Source organism: Phacochoerus africanus, chromosome 8 (assembly GCF_016906955.1).
Source record: "Phacochoerus africanus isolate WHEZ1 chromosome 8, ROS_Pafr_v1, whole genome shotgun sequence".
In the NCBI taxonomy this organism is placed as follows: domain Eukaryota; kingdom Metazoa; phylum Chordata; class Mammalia; order Artiodactyla; family Suidae; genus Phacochoerus; species Phacochoerus africanus.
Window position 1 is genome coordinate 48,379,096 of NC_062551.1, and position 18,349 is coordinate 48,397,444.

General features: G+C 56.5%; 1 protein-coding gene across 1 annotated transcript in view; it reads right to left on the minus strand.

Moving 5' to 3' along the window:
- The window catches only part of FCGBP (Fc gamma binding protein), a 43,461-nt gene that overhangs the window by 7,849 nt on the left and 17,263 nt on the right, over positions 1–18,349 (minus strand). The window contains exons 7-17 of the mRNA XM_047791314.1: positions 16,738–17,330; positions 13,878–14,469; positions 13,573–13,772; positions 10,944–11,085; positions 8,008–8,345; positions 6,373–6,946; positions 5,440–6,056; positions 4,494–5,037; positions 2,598–3,169; positions 1,669–2,242; positions 479–678 (exon numbers count right to left, since the gene is read on the minus strand). Coding sequence (XP_047647270.1) covers positions 479–678; positions 1,669–2,242; positions 2,598–3,169; positions 4,494–5,037; positions 5,440–6,056; positions 6,373–6,946; positions 8,008–8,345; positions 10,944–11,085; positions 13,573–13,772; positions 13,878–14,469; positions 16,738–17,330 — 4,946 coding nt within the window. The remainder of the gene's footprint in view (positions 1–478; positions 679–1,668; positions 2,243–2,597; positions 3,170–4,493; positions 5,038–5,439; positions 6,057–6,372; positions 6,947–8,007; positions 8,346–10,943; positions 11,086–13,572; positions 13,773–13,877; positions 14,470–16,737; positions 17,331–18,349) is intronic.

Below are 18,349 nucleotides of genomic sequence, written 5' to 3' on the forward strand. Positions count from 1 at the left end.
TCCAGAACTGGGGGAGAATAAATTTCTCTTATTTTACTTATTTATTTTTTCTTTTTAGGGCTGCACCTGCAGCATATGGAACTTCCCAGGCTAGGGGTTGAAACGGAGCTGCAGCTGCCAGCCTACACCACAGCAACGGAGGATCCGAGCCATGTCTAAAACCTACACCACATCTCACAGTGATGCTGGATCCTTAGCCCATTGAGCAAGGCTAGGGATCAAACCTGTGTCCTCATGGATACTAGTCAGGTTCTTAACACACTGAGCCACAAGGGGAACTCCCAAATTCCTCCTGTTTTAAGCCACCAAGTTGTGGTCATCTGTCACAGCGGCTACAGGAAACTAACAAGGGGCTGAATCACGCAGCAGGGAATCGGTGGTGGCCTCTCTGTGCACATCCTTGAGAGGGTCAGCACAGAAACTCTGAGTCTCTCTCGAGCTCTTCTACCCTCCCTGCCCGCCTCAAGCTCCTGCTCACCGGTAAATACCGGCCATCATGGGAGCAGCCGCAATCCTGGACAGGGATGCAGATACCCTGGGACAGCAGGTAGCGGTCGTCACACTCACAGCCCTCAAAGCAGCGGGTGGTGCAGCCCGTGAGGCCAGAAAGAGCCGCACAGGAGCCCTGGCAGGAGCGTGTGCAGGCGGAGTAGTGGCTGTGGGCCGGGCACTGGAGCGCTGCAGAGAGAGGAGGCAGGTGGGGTCACGCCCGCACATGGGCGCTGGGTAACAAGTGGGGCCTACTGCACACCTGGCTCTGGGCTGGTGCTGCTGGGGACACAAGTTCCTGCCCTATGGAGCTCATAGCAGCGGGACAGATAGTGATGGCCCCATGTGATCAGGGCTGCATTGAGGAAATAGAGACAGAACGTCAGGGCCAGGATGGAGGAAGTACAGGCAGAGGGGTCAGGGCCAGGATGGGAGCTGTGAGGACCCAGGGGAAGCATCCAGGGTGAGGGCCTGGGATCTGGCTGAGCAACCTGTGCATGGTGTGGCTGCCTGGAGATGAGGCCCAGGATCTGCAAATAGGAGGCTCAGGTTTGGGGTGAAATGCTGATGTCATGTGGGAACACAGGAGGTGTGAGGGACCCTAAGGACACCCTGTGGCAAGTGTCCAGGAGGCCAGTGGACCCATGAGGCTGGCCGTTAGGAGAGAGGTCAGAGATGGAGACAGACTGCGTCCACTGTCAGCACTGAAGACAAATCTAAGGCTGTCAGAGTGGGTGACAGGTCCTGCCCTGAGAAGAATGAAGAAGACACAGCCCCGTCCTGGGGCTTTGAAGGAAACAGAGGATCCCCGACTGGGGGTATCTAAGAGGTACCATCTTGTCCTGAAGGGTCTGTGGGAATATGGTCCCATCCTGGGGGTTCTAGGTGAGCCACAGACTCAGGCTGCATTGCATGAGCTTCTGGCCTGCCCGGCCTGCCCTCCCAGGTCACCACGGAGAAAGTCAGGGGTGGGCCCCGAGAAGAACTGTGCCTGAGGTCTCAGGAGAGTGGCCCCTGCAAGGAGTCTGAGACGGGCCAGGAGCCGGGCAGGAGGGAAGCCAGCAGGATATCCCGGGGGAAGAGCTGGGAACAGCTCCTGAGGTGCAAACAGGACCGGCCATGGGCCGGGGTGCCCCCGAGCCTGGGCTGGAGTCCTCCCAGGGGCCTGTGGACACTCACGGCAGAAGCTGTCTGTCCTCCAGGGCTTCACGGCCGAGCCGGCCGCCTGACAGGCTGCCGTGTAGGCTGCGAGGCTGCGGCAGAGGAAGGTGCTGTTGCCCTTCTGGGCACAGAGGTCATACACACACTGGCGGAAGTACTCAGAGGGGCCCAGCACCGCATGGCAGGCTGAGAAGGGGCCTTTGGGGTCCCGGAGCCGCCCACAGGCATTGAGGCTCTCATAGGGCGCTGTCTCCTCCGCCAAGCACACGCGGCAGCCTGCGGGCCCGCAGCCCTCGCTACAGCTCTGGGAGGAGCCGGGGACCCGCCAGGCGGCTCCGAAGGCATCCACGCTGGGGGCCACGGCGCCACTGGGCAGGACAAAGTCGTCGCTCCAGTTGCCATTGAAGTTCCCACAGAGGCCACAGACCCGGCCACGGAAGGGGCTGGGGATGGAGATGAGGATGTGGGCATCGCCGTCGAAGAGAAGCCGCAGATCCTTGGTCGTCTGCAGAATCACATTCCGGCCCTCGGCGGTCACTCGCACGTGGCCCACAGCCACAGGCAGGGCTACGGCCTCTCCGTCCACAGTGACCTGCATGAAGGCTCAGGTGGGTCAGGGACTCAGAACCACAGGTAAGGCGGGTCCCTCAGAATCCCAGGGGGGGAGCTGTCTTTCAGCCCCACTAAGGTGGGGCCACGGCTCCCAGAGACTTCCCAGGGCAGGGCCCTGTCCCCTTCAGAGACCCCAGGCCAGGGCTGTGTCTCTCTCAAGGCTGGGGTCAGGTCCCCTTCAGGACCCCAGGACAGATCTGTGCCCCCCTCAGTCCCCTTGGGGTGGGGTTGTATCTCTCTCAAAACCCACAGGGTGGGTCCTCTCCCCCCTCAGAACCCCCCAGGATGGGGCCACGTTGGCTTCCGACCCCCAGGGCAAGGCCATGTCCACTTACCTGTGGCCCCGGAGCCAGGCTCACCACCTGGTCAGCCACAGTGACCACCAGCCGCTGGGGATCTCCAGCCGCGTTCTTCTCAAGCACAATGGCAAAGTCTTCGTCCCCAGGCTGTGGGTGGCAGACCTGGGCCAAGATGTATGAGCAGGAGCCATGCAGGTCATAGACACGCCCGTCAAGGGTGATGTAGTGGGTGCCCCCGTTGGCCAGGCAGCGGCCACAGCCTATGGGGTAACAGGCCTGGACACCGTCCTGTAACCGGCACTCTTCATAGGGCCTACAGGCTGCGCCTTCCTGGCAGCTGACTTGGCCGCCCGGCCCACACTCACAGCGCCGCCCACACTCGGGGCCTGGGTAGAAGGCCTCGCCCAGTGGGTAGTAGCGGCCCTCGTGGAGGCAGCCGCACTGACCCACAGGCACGCAGGTGTCTCCACTGAGCACAAAGCCGGCATCGCAGACGCAGCCCTCACGGCAGGTGGGCTCACAGCCCTCAGGCGCTGAGAGGCTCGGGCAGCTCACAGGGCAGGAGTCACCGCAGAGCTTGTAGTGGCTGTGGGCGGGGCACTGGAGGGCTGCGGGGGCCAAGAGGGGAGGAATGAGCTGGAAGCCCTGAGGGAGGGGGGCGGGAGACCCAGACCCAGGGGAATCTGTTCTGAGGACAGACGGTGAGTGAATCTGTCCAGGGATCTGAGCTGGGTGTCTGATCCAGTACATCTAACTGGGGGATTTGGTGTGGGGATCTGGGGACCAGGTCTCTCTCAGCAGGTGGTGGGTGTTTCAACCAGATCAGTTATATCTAAAGATCAAGTCAATCTGACTGGGTGAATTTAACCACATGTATCTGACCAAGATGAGCATAATTAGAACCAGCTGTGAGGAGTTCCCATTGTGGGCTCAGCGGTAATGAACCCTAGTATCCATGAGGATGCGGGTTGATCCCTGGCCTCACAAAGTGGGTTAAGGATCCGGCATTGCCATGAGCTGTGGTGTAGGTCGGAGACGTGGCTCGGATCCTGAGTTGCTGTGGCTGTGGTGTAGGCCGGCAGCTGCAGCTCTGATTGGGCCCCTAGCCTGGGAACCTCCATATGCCTGAGTGCAGCCTTAAAAAGCAAAAAGCAGGGGAAAAAAAAAAAAAAAAAGGACCAACTGTGATTCCTCAGGGTGGGAATCTGGCTGGGGTGTGGGGCCAGGTGTATCTCAGGGTAGCCACCAAGGGATGCCTTGCTCTGAATGTCTAACCTGGAGCCTCTGACGGTCTCGCTGATGGTCTGTGTCAGGGTGTGACTCTGACCACATGTATGTGATTGAAGCCAACAGGAAAAATCTGACCAAGAGATCTGCCTGAGGGAACCGCCAGGACTATCTGATCAAGAATCTGTATCTACCTGAGGCTATGGCAAGGTCATGACTCTACCTGGGTATAGCCGCCTAAGTGTGTCTCAGGATGACCAAGTGTCTCTATCCAGAGGGGTCCCTCTCTGAGGTTAGGGAGCCAATTCCATCTGATGCTGTGTATTTCCTTGTTTGAAACAGTCTAGGGGGCGTCTGACCAGGTGTAACCCCCTAGGTCTCTCTGACCAGGGGTAGCTGAGAGAATCCACTTGACCAGGTGTATCTCACTGTGCAGCTTGGACAGGGTCAACCTCCCCAGTCTATCTGAGCGCGTGAATCCCGAGAGTGTACCGGACCCAGGGTTTCTGACCAGGTGTATCCCAGCGGCTCCCACTGCAGTATGTGACCTGGTGTATTTCCGTGTGTGAATGCCAAGGTGTTTAACAGGAGGTATCTGGGCTCAGGAGAGGCAGGATGGTGCCTACGCCCCACTGAGGAGAAGGTTCTTGTCTTAGAGCGGTAGGTAGGTGGGGAGAGTCCAGGTATGTGACCCAGTGTACTCACGACAGAAGTCTGGCCGCCTCCACTCGTCGAGCTGGGCCCCAGCGGCCTGGCAGGCGGCCACATAGGCGGCCACGGCAGGGCAGAGGCCTCCCGGATGGCCCTGAGCCTGGCAGGCGTCCAGCAGGCAGGCCTGGAAGTACTGCGCGGGCGGCACGAGGCTGTGGCAGGGACTCAGCGGGCCGTCAGGGGCGGAGATCACGCCGCATGCGTCGGGGCCGCTGAAGGGCTCCTGCTGCTCCGGCGTGCAAGGCTCCGGGCAGGGCCCGGGCACGCACTCCCCGCAGCCCTCCGCGCCGCCCACCTGCCAGCCAGCTGGGTTCCCGCCCACCGCGTTCAGGTCGTCTTTGGGATCCTGGTTGTAGTTCCCGCACAGGCCACAAAGGGCGCCCGCGTAGGCCGCCGGCACGCGCAGGCGCACGTTGCTGTCTCCGTCAAAAGCCAGGGAGATTCCGGAGGTGGTGGTCACCACCACGTCGGGGCCGCTCACATACGCGTGCAGACGTGTGTCCAGCTGGAAGGGCAGCGCCACCAGCTTGCCGTCCACCTGCGGGCGCGGGGTGAGGGGGAGACGTAGAGAACGTTGCAGGCACAGGCGCGAATCCTGACTCCACTGTCTACTAGGGGGTGGAACCCTGAGTGTGTGATCTCCACCACCTTGTAATAATAATAGCCGTAATAATAATAATGAGCCAGACACGATGTCACTGGCTCCTTACACCTCTCTCTGAAGCAGATACTTTTCCTAGACCCATTTTACAGAGGAATACACTAAGGCTCCGATGGGGAAACCACTACTCCAAGCCATCCAGTTCCAAAGCCTAGACTCTGGATACCTCCACCTGCCCCGTTAGCCTGTGAAAGGCGATCAGAGTACTGGCTGACCCCACCTGTCCCCCACAACCCCCAGGGCTGGCATGTGCTCTTATCTGGCCCGCCAGCCCCTCACCTGCAGCTGCCGGGGCCAGCGGGCACTGAGGGTGAAGCTGTGGCCGTAGATGTGCAGGGTGACAGTGCGGGTGTAACTGACAGCCTGGCTGCCCCGGTGCTCATTTTCTACAGTGACGTTGAAGTTCTCAACCCCTGCAGGTGGTCCTTGGCAGGGCGCGCTCAGCAAGTACTCGCAAGAGCCTTGGAAGTCGAATCGGTGCCCATCCAGGGTGATGTAATGGGGGTCACCCCAGGCCTGACACTCAACTGTGCTGATAGGGTGGCAGCCATGCTGGCCTGAGGGCAGCAGGGCACACTCTTCACCTAGCCCACAGCTGGCAGGCTTGCAGACCAGAGAGCTGCCCCCAGGCCCACACTGGCACCGCTGGGAGCAGGTGGCATCAGCCCAAAACTCACTGCCTGCCTCGTGGTAGGTGCCGTTGGCCCAGCAGCCGCAGCCTCCATCCAGGGGAACACAGTGACTGGCACTCCACACGAAGCCAGAGTTGCACTGGCAGCCCTCGGCGCAGGGGCCCTCACATGGGGCTGGGGTGGTGGGAGGCGCAGGAGACGGGCAGCTGGCCGGGCAGGGTGGGCCACAGAGCTCGTAGTGGCTGTTGTCTGGGCAGGACATCTCTGTGGGCAGATGAAAGAGCCAGAGGGACAGAGAATTGTGTCAGGAGGTGGCATCTGAGGCCAGGATAGTCAGAGGCAGAGACCAAGAGGGACAGAGCGAGAGACAAAGACCCAAACAGAAACAGAACATGAGAAACAGAGGCAACCAAAGGGAGACACAGAGATAAGTGCCAACAGACTGAGAAACAAAAGCAAAAACAGAAAACAAAATAAAACCCAAACCAAAAAGACCCAGAAGGATTGGAGTGAAACTAAACCAGCTCCAAAGAGACAGGACCCCGGGCCCCAGTTCCTGCTCTGCTCCCCCAGCACTCACCACAGCCAGCCTGTGTCCTCCAGTCCTTAATGACGACCCCAGCAGCCTGGCAGGCAGCAGCATAGGCAGCCAGAGCCTGGCACAGTATGTCCTGGGCCCCACCGCCCAGGCAGACATCCAGAACGCAGCCCTTGAAGAAGCTCTCGGGGGCCACCTGGGCATGGCAGGCGGCGAAGGGGCCTCCGGTGCCAGGGACCAGGGGTCCACAGAAGCTGGGGCCCTCGTACTTCTCCAGATTGTCCTCGGAGCATGTCGGGCAGGACCCCTGACATTCGTCCCAGCACAGGGGGTCCCAGCCTGGGACCCGCCAGCTGCCACCCCAGATGGGTATGGAGGGAGCCAGGGTGCCGTTAGGGAAGGCTTGGTCATTGCTGGGGTTGCGGTCCATGTTCCCGCAGAGCCCGCACACGGCACCATGATAGCTGCTGGGCAGTGTCACCTCCACTCGCCAATCCCAGTCATAGCTGACCTGCAGCCCAAAGTCGGTGGCCAGCACGGCTTTGGACGCACCGTGGGTCACTGAAAGCCGCCGACCAGCCTCAGAGACAGGCAATGCGGTCAGCACACCATTCACCTGGTTGGGGGGGTGGGGAGGCAAACACCACTGGTCACTGGAGAGGCCGAGGCCCAGCCCTGGCCCCCAGTCTCCCTCCCTCATCCTGCCCTGGCTGGGAGCTGCAAGGCCGTCCCCATGGCTGACGGTCACACAGTCATTTGACAAACATTACAACATACATTCTATTCGAGGGCCTGGAGACTGAAAGCCCATTCTGCTACTTTCTCTGGGTTTCTCTTTTGATCTCCATCTTCCTCCTGCCTCCCTCCCTCTCTCTCTTTCTTTCTACCTCTAGACCTCTTTCTCCCTAGTCTCTCTCTCTCTGAGTTCCTCTCACTCTACATATCTCGCTGTCTGGTCCCCCTCCATGCTCTGTCTCTGTCTCTTGTCGCGCGGTCTCTGGCCCTGCACCTGCGTGTGGGTGTGGGTGGTCTTTCTCTGTGTCTCCCTCCCTGCCTCCCTCTCTCCTCACTTCCTGGGCATCTCTGTGTGTCTGGGTGTCTCCTCCGCTCACTCGCCGTCATGTATTAAGTGCCTACCCTGTCCCAAACCTCATTCTCTCCCTGTGAGCGGCCATCGAGGTGCACTACTGTACGACGCTGGGTGGAAAGCGTGGCCAGCCCAGCTCTCCCTCTCGGTCTTCCTGACATTTTCTCCATGTTGGAGGCTCTGGGCCTCTCATTGGTTTCCTCGCAAATACTCAGGGGTGCTTACTGGGATAAGAGCCTTGGTGGAGCCCCTCACATGCGTTACCTCACTGTGGGCCCCTATTTTACAGATGAGGAGACTGAGGCCCGCAAATCAAGTCACTTGCCCAGCATCACACATCTTATAAGGAGAGCCTGGATTCAAACCTGGGTCTCTGAAAAGGCAAGTTCTGAAGTCCTGCATTAAAGCCCTTAATGAAGGGTTAGGCTCATTTAATTCCCAGTTGGAGGAGTGATGTTTCGGCCGTAATTACTGTTGCTCTTGCTGCTATTTGGTTTCAGGCCTAAGTGCAGCAAGAGCGCATTGAGCTCCTAACTTTAGCTGGCAGGACCCTTCCCGCCCCACCCGGGGGCTCCGGGGACCATCCTTACCCGGACTTTGCCGATCTCGCCTTTGTGGATGGAGATGTTGGTGTTGAGGGTGGTCACGGTGACCAGCCTCACGAAGGACACGGCAGGGTTGCCCCGGTTCTCGTTCTTGGTGGTGACAGTGAAGGCTGTCAGGCCCTGGGCGCTGATCCCCGGGCAGCTGGTTGAGGCCAGCACGTAGTTACAAGTGCCCTGGAAGTCAAAGTTCCAGCCGTCGAAGGAGTGGTAGTGGGGGTCGCCCCACAGCCAGCACGTGGCCTCGTAGTTGGGCACGCAGACGCCCTGGCCATCCTTCTCCTTGCATGTCTCCTGTGGCCGGCAAGTCACACCGTGGCATGGGTCTGGGGACAGAGGAGAGAGGCCCATGAGGGGCTGCCCAGCATCAGACCGGCCACGTCCCACCATTGGCCCCAGCCTGTGCCAGGGACACTGGCTCTAAGGGCCAGGGGGTGGGACCAGATGCCACGGTCCTCACATCTGAGATGCAGGCCCCGAGGTTCTTGCAACCAAAACTCAGGTTTGAGGGTCCCTACGTCTGAGACCTGGGCCTGGGGTCCCCTTGCTTGAGATGTCAGCCCTGAGGACTGAGGTCTGACACCAGAGCCACAGGGATGCCAGTCCCGTGGGCATCTACGAGAACACCCACAGCCCAGGGTTCCCTTTATCCAAGATCTGGGTCCCAGGGTCCAGGGGGCCACCACATCGAGGCCCAGGTCCTGGACGTCTCTGTGCCCAACACCCAGGCACCAAGAGAACTTTCTGGTGGGAAAATAACCTCAGGGGTCCCAATATTTGAGACCTGCCTGGGGTCTCTGTATCTAAGGCTGACAGCCTGGGGAATCCCTCTGTGCAAGACTCTATCTCCCCAGGGTTGCAACACGTGAGACCCTGACTTTGGGGGAAACTCATTTTTCAGGCCTTACCTCTGAGGGTCTCTTTGTCCAAGACTCAGTCCCTAAGGCCACCGAATCAGTGCCCTCAGTTTTTGTAACTCCTACGCCCAGCACCTCAACCTTAAAATTTCTCCCTCTCCCTCCGTCTCTCCGTCTCTCCCTCCCTCCCTCCCTCTCTCTCTCAGTTTTTAATCCACTGCCTCATAGGTACTAATCTGCCTATAGTTGGGCTTTGTCAGTAGAGGGCGCTGGAGAGTCAAGGCGGGAGGAGGGGGCTTCTGCTTCCAGCCTGCTTTGCTCTCTAGGTTCCTGGCCGCCAGTGGGGCCAGGGACAAGTGGGTCACCCACTCATTGAGGTCCCCTGGCCCCAGTTAGTTTCCCACCATGTCACTGGGGCACCCCAGAGGCAGCTTCCCAGTGCGTTTTGCCAGCCCCCCACTGGGAGTTTTCCTGCCTGCCAGCTCCTCGCTGTACAGCCTCCTGCCATCCAGTGGGCTACAGCCCCACCCTCCAATGAGATCTGCCTCTCAGCCCCAGAGGGGGGCCCTCTTCCCAATTTCCCCCTGCCTGGGGTGCTCTGCCGTAGCCTTTGGGGCAGGGGCTGCTCCCTACGTCTGCTCTTCTCCTGTGTGTTTGCGTTCTTTTTACCCTTTAGTCGTCAACACCTATTGCAAGCGAAGACTGCTGTTAAGCTTTCCCTCTGAAAGCTGCTGTGCGGCTTTTGTCTCCTGATTGGACTCCGACTGAGATACCCTGGTCCCTGCAAGTCCTTAAATCCTGCTCATCGCCCCGAGGTCTCAGTCAGCTCCCTTCTCCTCAGGAATAAGGGACCCATTCTCTGCCCTCCCCCCTGAGAAATCAGTCCTGGGGTGGCTCTGTGTCTTAGTCTTGGTTTTTTTGTTTTTTTTTTTTTTGGTCTTTTTGCCTTTTCTAGGCTGCTCCCGTGGCATATGGAGGTTCCCAGACTGGAGGTCGAATCGGAGTTGTAGCCACTGGCCTATGTCAGAGCCACAGCAACTCGGGATCCAAGCGGCGTCTGCCACCTACACCACAGCCCATGGCAACGCCGGATCCTTAACCCACTGAGCAAGGCCAGGGATCGAACCCGAAACCTTATGGTTCCTAGTCAGATTTGTTGACCACTAAGCCATAACAGGAACTCCTTCTGTGTCTTAGTCGTAATCTGGAGAGATATCTCCTGTCGGAGAGGGTGTCGCTATAACTCTTTTTGTTTTTTTTTTTTTTTTGCTTTTTAGGGCTGTACTTGCAGCATATGGAAGTTCCCAGGCTAGGGGTTAAATCAGAGCTGTAGCTGCCAGCCTACACCGCAGCCACAGCCATGTGGGATCCAAGCTACTGAGCGAGGCCATGGATGGAACCGGCATCCTCATGATACGAGTCGGGTTCATTATCACTAAGCCACAACGGGAACTCCACGTCTCTATAACCCTTGACTCTCCACTTGAGGCAGGTCCAAGACCCTGGCGTGGGTGGGGACTCTGCCTGAGACCTCAGGCCTCTGCTTTCTGTCCCTGTGGATCTCAGTCTGCCCTCCCTCTTGGGGATGATGTCTGGAGCCCTGCATATCAGTGGTTGGCAGAACTATGCACGACCAGCTGCCTGTTCCTGTAAATACAGTTTTACTGGAGACACACCCCTTCACTTGCATGGTTTACAGCTGATCTCACACTGCCATGGCGGAGTTGAGTACTTGTGACCAGGACCGTGTCGCCTACAAATTTAAATATTTGCCATTTGGCCCTTTAGAGAAGTTTGCCTGTCCCTGCCTGACACTGATGGTCTTGGCCACCTGCTCCGGGAACCCTAGCCCCGAGGGTCCCAAGAGCCTGGTTTCCACCATCAGAGTCCCTGCCTCCCAGTCTGGAGGGCCGCTGCCCCTGGCCCTGGGAATCCCAGCTCAGGGGTTCCCAGGTCTGAGACTGTAATCTTTAGTCCCACCATGAAGATCTGGGTCACACCACCCTCGACTCCGGAGTCCCTGTCCTCTGTTCCCCAGACACACCAGCCCCGGCCCCAACCCAGCACCTTTGGTGATGCAGCTCAGGACACCTTCCGAGGGCTGGCACACTTGCCCTGGCTCGCAGCTGTGGTCCTGGCACTTCATGCCCTTTCCAGCATGGCACACGCACTGCTGCTGGCAGTTGTCAATGAGTACCGTCTGCTCTGGCTGTGGGGAGAGAGGACACGGCTGTCAGGGTGGAGCTGATTCTGGCAACTCTGGTGTTCTGGGCATAAAGGGGGTCTTTAGGACATAGAAGGGACATCTTCCAGCAGGGTGGCCCCTTGTCTGAAGCACAGCATGGCCTTGGGGTCCAATTCATTCATTCATTCATTCATTCATTTTTTTCAGCTGCACCCGTGGCATATGGAAGTTTCTGGGCCAGGGATCAAATCTGACATGTGACCTATGAGATAGCTGCAGCAATGCTGGATCCTGATCCCACTGTGCTGGGCCAGGCATTGAACCCGTACTTTCACAGTAACCTGAGCCGCTGCAGTCAGGTTCTTAACCTGTGGTGCCATAGTGGGAACTTGTTTTCATTCATTCATTTTTATTCCTTTAATCACTCATTCATTTATTTGAAAATATCCACTTGGAGTTCCTGTCGTGGCTCAGTGGATAACAAAGCCGACTAGGAATGATGAGGTTGTGAGTTCGATCCCTGGCCTCGCTCAGTGGGTTAAGGATCTGGCGTTGCTGTGGCTATGGTGTAGGCTGGCGGCTGCAGCTCCAATTCGACCCCTAGCCTGAGAACCTCCATATGCTGCAGGAGCGGCCCAAGAAATGGCAAAAAAAGACAAAAAAAAAAAAAAAGAGGAGTTCCCATCGTGGCGCAGTGGTTAACGAATCCAACTAGGAACCATGAGGTTGCGGGTTCGGTCCCTGCCCTTGCTCAGTGGGTTAATGATCCGGCGTTGCCGTGAGCTGTGGTATAGGTTGCAGACACAGCTCGGATCCCGCGTTGCTGTGGCTCTGGTGCAGGCTGGTGGCTACAGCTCCGATTCAACCCCTAGCCTGGGAACCTCCATATGCCGCTGGAGTGGCCCAAGAAATGGCAAAAAGACAAAAAAAAAAAAAGAAAAAGAAAGAAAGAAAAGAAAACATCCACTAAATGTCTGCTGTGTTGGAGAAATGTTGTAAGAATTACAAACAAAGGCTCTGGAGCAGATTGTCCAGGTCTGAAGCCTGTTTCTGCTATTTCCAAACCATATCACTCTGCTCAAATTACTCAGCCTCGTTACACCTCAGTTTCCTCATCTGTAAGTTGCAGGTAATAATAGCACCAACTTGGGGTTTCTGCTATGGCTCAGCAGAAACGAATCTGACTAGTACCCATGAGGACACAGGTTCGATCCCTGGCCTCCCTCAGGGAGATTTTTGTGTCCATTATATCAATAACGAGCTCCCTCTGCTTCTCTCTCCCACCCTCTCAGAGTGACTCCTTTGCCATGAGCAGTGGTGTAGGTCACAGATGCAGCTTGGATCTGGTGTTGCTGTGGCTGTGGCGTAGACTGGCAGCTGTAGCTCTGATTCGACCCCTAGCCTGGGAACCTCCATATGCATGGAACTGGTCCCAAAAAGCAAAAAAAAAAAAAAAAAGTACCAATTACAAAGATATACATGCATATACGAAGACATACCTATGAAGTATACCTACACATAGAGCACAGATGAAACGCAAAGGGATTTCCTTAAATATTGATGAGGAAATGGGGGCAGAGATGAAGCAAGACTGGGAAAATGTTGATTATTTCTGAAGCGGAGAGGTGGGTACATGGAAGTTTATTTTACGGTCCTCTTGACTTTCGCATGTGTGAAAAACTTTATAATAAATAATAATTTATAAATAATAAATGAGTGTGTACATATATATAATGCACGTACATTTCACATACAGCACTTCAAGCAGCACCCGGACGTGGTAAGCACACCCACCCATCTGCTGTAGTACTATTATTATCCCTATGAGGAGAAGGACAGAGAGGGTCCCGGCCCTCACGGAGCTCTCAGACCTTGAGGGAGACAGACTAGCCCATCACACGCTCAGGTCAAAAGAAAAGGAGTCACTCTGAGAGGGTGGGAGAGAGAAGCAGAGGGAGCTCATCATTGATATAATGGAGACAAAAGTCCAGACCTGGGATACAAAGCTGATACTTGATCTGGGGAGCCAGGGAAGGGTTTCAAGTTGCAGGACCTATGGTCATATTTAGAAAGATCTCTCCTGGAGTTCCTGTCGTGGAGCATGGAAACGAATCTGAGCAGGAACCATAAGGGTGTGGGTTCAATCCCTGGCCTTGCTCAGTGGGTTAAGGATCCAGCATTGCCATGAGCTGTGGTGTGGGTTGCAGATACAGCTCGGATCCGGCGTTGCTGTGGCTGTGGTGTAGGCCGGCAGCTATAGCTCCGATTGGGCCCCTAGCCTGGGAAGCTCCATATGCCGCAGGTGCGGCCCTAAAAAGCAGTAAACAAATAAATAAATAAATAGATCTTTCCTGCTACCATAGGGATGGTGGACCAGAGGGAGCAAGAGCAGGGGCTGGGAAGGAGCCGGCTGGGAGAGGACAAATTGGACCATGGTGGAGCCATGGGGAGGGGAAGAGGAGTAGGTTGGGGGGGGGGAGGGGGGGAGTCCAGGGACGACCCGGTCCCCACCTCATAGTAGACACCGTTGTGGTAGCAGCCGCATTCCTGGATGGGCACGCAGCCTTTGCCGTCGTTGAGGAAGCCAGAGTCACACTGGCAGCCCTCAGCACAGGTCTCTGGGCACTGCGGGGGGGCGCTGAGCGCCGAGCAGCCCAAGGAACAGGTATCTGCGCAGAGCTCGTAGTGGCTGTTGGGGTGGCACGGCATCGCTGCAAAGAGGGGATATGGGTCAGGGCTCCAGGGATCGAGGGGCTGCAGGCCCCGGGTCTGCCCCTTCAGCACCTTCATGCCCCCACCCTCTGCCTCTCACTCACGGCAGAAGGATTCGGTCCTCCAGGGTTCAACCTGGCCTCCAGCCGCCTGGCAAGCACTCACGTAGGCATGAATGTTGCTGCAAAGAATGCTCTCGTTCCCGCCACCCAGGCAGAGATCAAAGACACAATCTTGCAGGGGGCCCTGGGGATCCAGCAGTTTGTGGCAGGCGGCCAGCGGCCCCGTGGAGCTGGTGAGGAGCCCGCAGAACTTCTCCTGCTTGTATTTCTCCTCCAGCTCAGGCTTACACTCCGGCTCTGGCTCACATTCCCCGCCAGGCGCGCAGGTGGGCGGCGGCAGGCAGGGAGAGTCCGGCACTCGCTCCTCCCAGGAGTTGCCGAACTCGTTGGGGCTGCCTGCCTGAGAGCCGTCAGGCTTCTGGAAGTCGTCTTTGGGGTTGTCATTGTAGTTCCCACACAGGCCGCACAGCTGCTGGTAGTAGTTGCCTGGGACGGTGACCCGCACATTGTACTGGAGGTCGTAGGCCACGCGCAGGCCAAAGTCGGTCTCGATCACAACGTCGGAGCCATGCTGGAAGGCGTGGACCTGGCCGTTGGCCAGCACCACCGGCAGCCTCACGTCCACACCGTTCACCTGGGAGGCAGGAGATGCTGCCCTTCAGAGGGTACACTTCGAGAGGTCAGACCCGGGGTCAGCCCCTGCCTGACACTGGAGAGCCGGGTGACCTCACCTCTCTGGGTCTTAGTTTCCACATTTGTAAAATGGGCATAATAATAGGGTCTTGCACTGGGTTGAACGGTGGTTCCCCAAAGATATGTGCATCCAGAACCTCAAAATATGACCTTATTTGGAATAAGGGTCTTTGCAGATGTAATTAGGTTAATGATCTTGGGATGGGATCCTCCTGGATTAGGGGGAGCCCTACGTCCAATGACCCAATGATGAGTGCCCTTGAAGAGCCAGAAGAGCAGCAGATACCTACACAGGAGAAGCCCATGGGAGGATGCAGACAGAGATGGAGCGATGCTCACAAGCCAAGAACACCTGGAACCACCAGAATCGGAGGAGGCCAGGGAGGATTTGCCCCCAGCGCCTTTGGAGCAGGCGCAGTTCTGGCTAACACTTTGATTTTGGTCTTCTGGCCTCCACAAGTATGAGAAAATAAATTTCTGTTGTTTCAAGCCACCAAGTTGGGGGTAACTTGTAATGGCAGCCACAGGAAAAAGAATACAGATCTCAATGGAATAATACCCTTACTGGCTATCATGTATTCACCACTCGCTGTGGTGATCAATGAAGCAGTGATTGACTCCAGAGCCACCTGTCTGGGTTCAAACACAGCTCTGCCCTTCACTCTCTCTGTGAGTGTGAGCCACGTCTCTGTTTGTTTCCTCATCTACTGAGTAGGGCTGAGCTACCTGCCCCACAGAGTTGTCAGGATTAGAGAAACTAACACTGTAAAGTGCTGAGAAATGTGCCTGGCATGGAACGGGTGCTCTGGGAGAGCTCCGCAGCTGGAAGTTTTTATTCTGAAGAGTAAGTGAGTGCTAAGGGTTTTTGCTTGAAGCATCCATGGGTGGAAAGTCAGGCTAAATTCCTGGGGGAATTGAATTTCCAATCCATGAGCCAAGAACCAGTGGTTTAGTTGAAGGCTGCTGGGCACCAACAAAACCTTGTAAATCCACCTCTAATTAACAACCTTGCTCCTCCTTCCTTAAGGCAGATGTGATGAGCACTGGAGCCTTTTGGAAGCGTGAGGCATCAGAGGAGAAGGCAGGAGAAAGACACGCTTCTGGCTAAGTCTCTTAAAAACCCAAGTCAACCATCAGAATTCCCAAGCAGGGTCAGGCGGTTGTTAAGGACAAGTGACAACCTTTGTGCCTCAGTTTTCTCATCTATAAAGTGGGGATAAGCGTAGTTTCCACCTCAGAGAGAAGCTGAGGGTTTCAGTGAGAGGCAGATAATAAGAATACTCAGAACTTGTACACATGCAGAGCCAGCTATGTGCCCAGGAGCTATTCCAGGAGCGTGGACTACATCAGAGGCTGTATTAAAGCATCTAATGCATGTTCAGTGCATAGTGAGCACTTGAAAATTCAGCCATTTATCAGCATCCTCATCATCAACACCACTCCTAGTACAAGGGCCATGTGCCTGCATTTTCGCGGGATCTCTGGAGAAATCCCGCCAGTGTAAGTCAGATGCCAGTTTCTGTAAGAGACCAAACTCTGCTGGGTCAGGAACGCATCGTGGAGAGTCCATGAGAGACTCATGGAGAGTCCACGACAGGATCCATTTCACTCTGTCCTGCCTTCAAGTCCTGCCTTTTCTGGGGGGCATCGGGCCAGTGATGGGACCGCCGAAAAATAAAGTAAATCATGGTCTCTCCGGCTACTGTTGTGAGGATAAATGACACTGTGGATGTGGAGTGCTGGGCAGCCAACAGGGTCTAGGGTCAGCCACGTGAAAACCATCACTGCTGTTATTGCTGTTGCGGTTGTTAAGAGCTGATGGGGTCACGCACACATTGCCCTTTATCTTTGAACCTTTTCCTGTCCTGAACTTTCCCAACCTCCGACTGCATCATGTTCTGCCACTGGCTGGGAGACCAGGAGGCGGCTGGGGGAGGGACCGGGATGGAGGGGAAGACAGAGCAGAAGCGGGGGCGGGGGGGGGTAATCAAGGGGCAGGGAGAGGGGAGACCGAGCCACATGGGAGGAGGTCCAGGTGGGCCTCCTCCCTCCTTGGTTCCCCACTGTAGGCTCCGCCTGGAACCTCCTCTCCTCGGGGACCTCGGGCTCCCCATTCCAGTCTGAGCTCTGCACCACCCACCCTTGGGCTGAGCTCTGCGCATGCCCCACCCGCAGACCCCACCCCTTCACGGTCCGCTCCTGCTCTCACCGTGACCTTCCGCTGGTTCTGCTCCAACCGCAGGGTGAAGTTGGCCACCTGGACAGTGATCGCCTTGGTCACGCTGACTTTCCCATTGCCCCAGGCCACATTCTCCTGCAGGACAGCAAACTGGGCCAGGCCAGGCCGGGTCCCACAGGTCCGAGCCAGCGCGTACACACAGGTGCCCATGAAGTCGAAGCGGCGGCCGTCGAAGGTGGTATAATGCGGGTCTCCTGAAGCCTGGCAGGTGGCAGAGCCCACAGCCACACAGCCCAGGACGCCACCGGATGGCTGGCAGGCCTCGTGCGGACCACAGCTGGAGGGCTCACAGGACACCAGGCCGCCCTCCTCGCAGTGGCAAAGGGAATCGCATCCCGGTCCCGGGTGGAAGGTCTGGCCGGGTGGGTGGTAGGCACCCTGGTACACGCAGCCGCAGGAGGCTAGCGGCACGCAGGACTCACCGTCGAGCACGAAGCCCTCGTCACACACGCAGCCCTCTTTGCAGTTGTAGCCGCAGCCCCCAAGCACTGGGAGGTCTCCGCAGGACATCGGGCAGCCGTAGGAGCACGCCTCGTAGTGGCTGTGGGGTGGGCAGCGCAGCGCTGCAGAGAGAGGGACGTCAGGATCAAGAACCCCTGCTCCTGGTGACACGGTGGACCCCTGACACACAGGCGTGCACACACACATGCTCACACCCCCCCAGACCTGTAAGGTCCAGCAGCAAGGAGGCCCTCTGTTCACTGGGGCCTGGGAAACACATTGCAGTTAATCTAATCCTGATAGTTAAGATTCTATTCCAGTTTAACCATGGGTTTATGACCTTTTTTAAGGTGGTAACAATTGTGGAACTGTGGTACAAATTTTAAACATGCATACGTGTGCGAAGTGTGTGTGGGATCTATGCAGTGTATCTGTGAATGTAATATTTATATTTTTCTTTTTACGGCTGCATCTGCAGCCTATGAGAGTTCTGGGGCTAGGGATCCAATCCAAGCTACAGCTGCCGGCCTACACCACAGCCAGAGGGCTGGATCCAAGCTGCACAGGCGACTTAGGCAACCTATGGCAGCTCACTGCAACACCAGATCCTTAACCCACTGAGCAAGGCCAGGGCCAGAGATCAAGCTGCACCCTCACAGAGACAACGTGGGGTCCTTAACCTGCTGAGCCACAACGGGAACTCTGTGAATATGGTATTTTTCACTTCTTCATTCTATGGTAGTAATACAGTGGTAGTAGCAGTAATCTACAGTAAATTAAAATATGTGGCTAGTATGGTAAAGAAAAAAATTAAAAGAATCCCTGTTTCTGTCTCCAGTCTCCAGTCATCCCAGATGGTAAAACAGGAGGTTTCCACAAAAGAACAAAACAACTAAAACCTGAAACAACCCAATCAAGCTTCTATCTGCACTGTCCAATATGACAGCCACATGTGGTCCTTTCCATGTAAGTTAATTAAAATTGAAGGTTTCATGTCTTGGTCACACGAGCTCCTCTTGAAGGGCTCAACAGCCACACGTGACTAGCGGCAACCAGCTGGGACAGCGCTGATAGAGAACATTCCCCCCATCACCAAGGTTCTATGGGACGGCACCAGCACAGATCCAATATTCAGTTTACA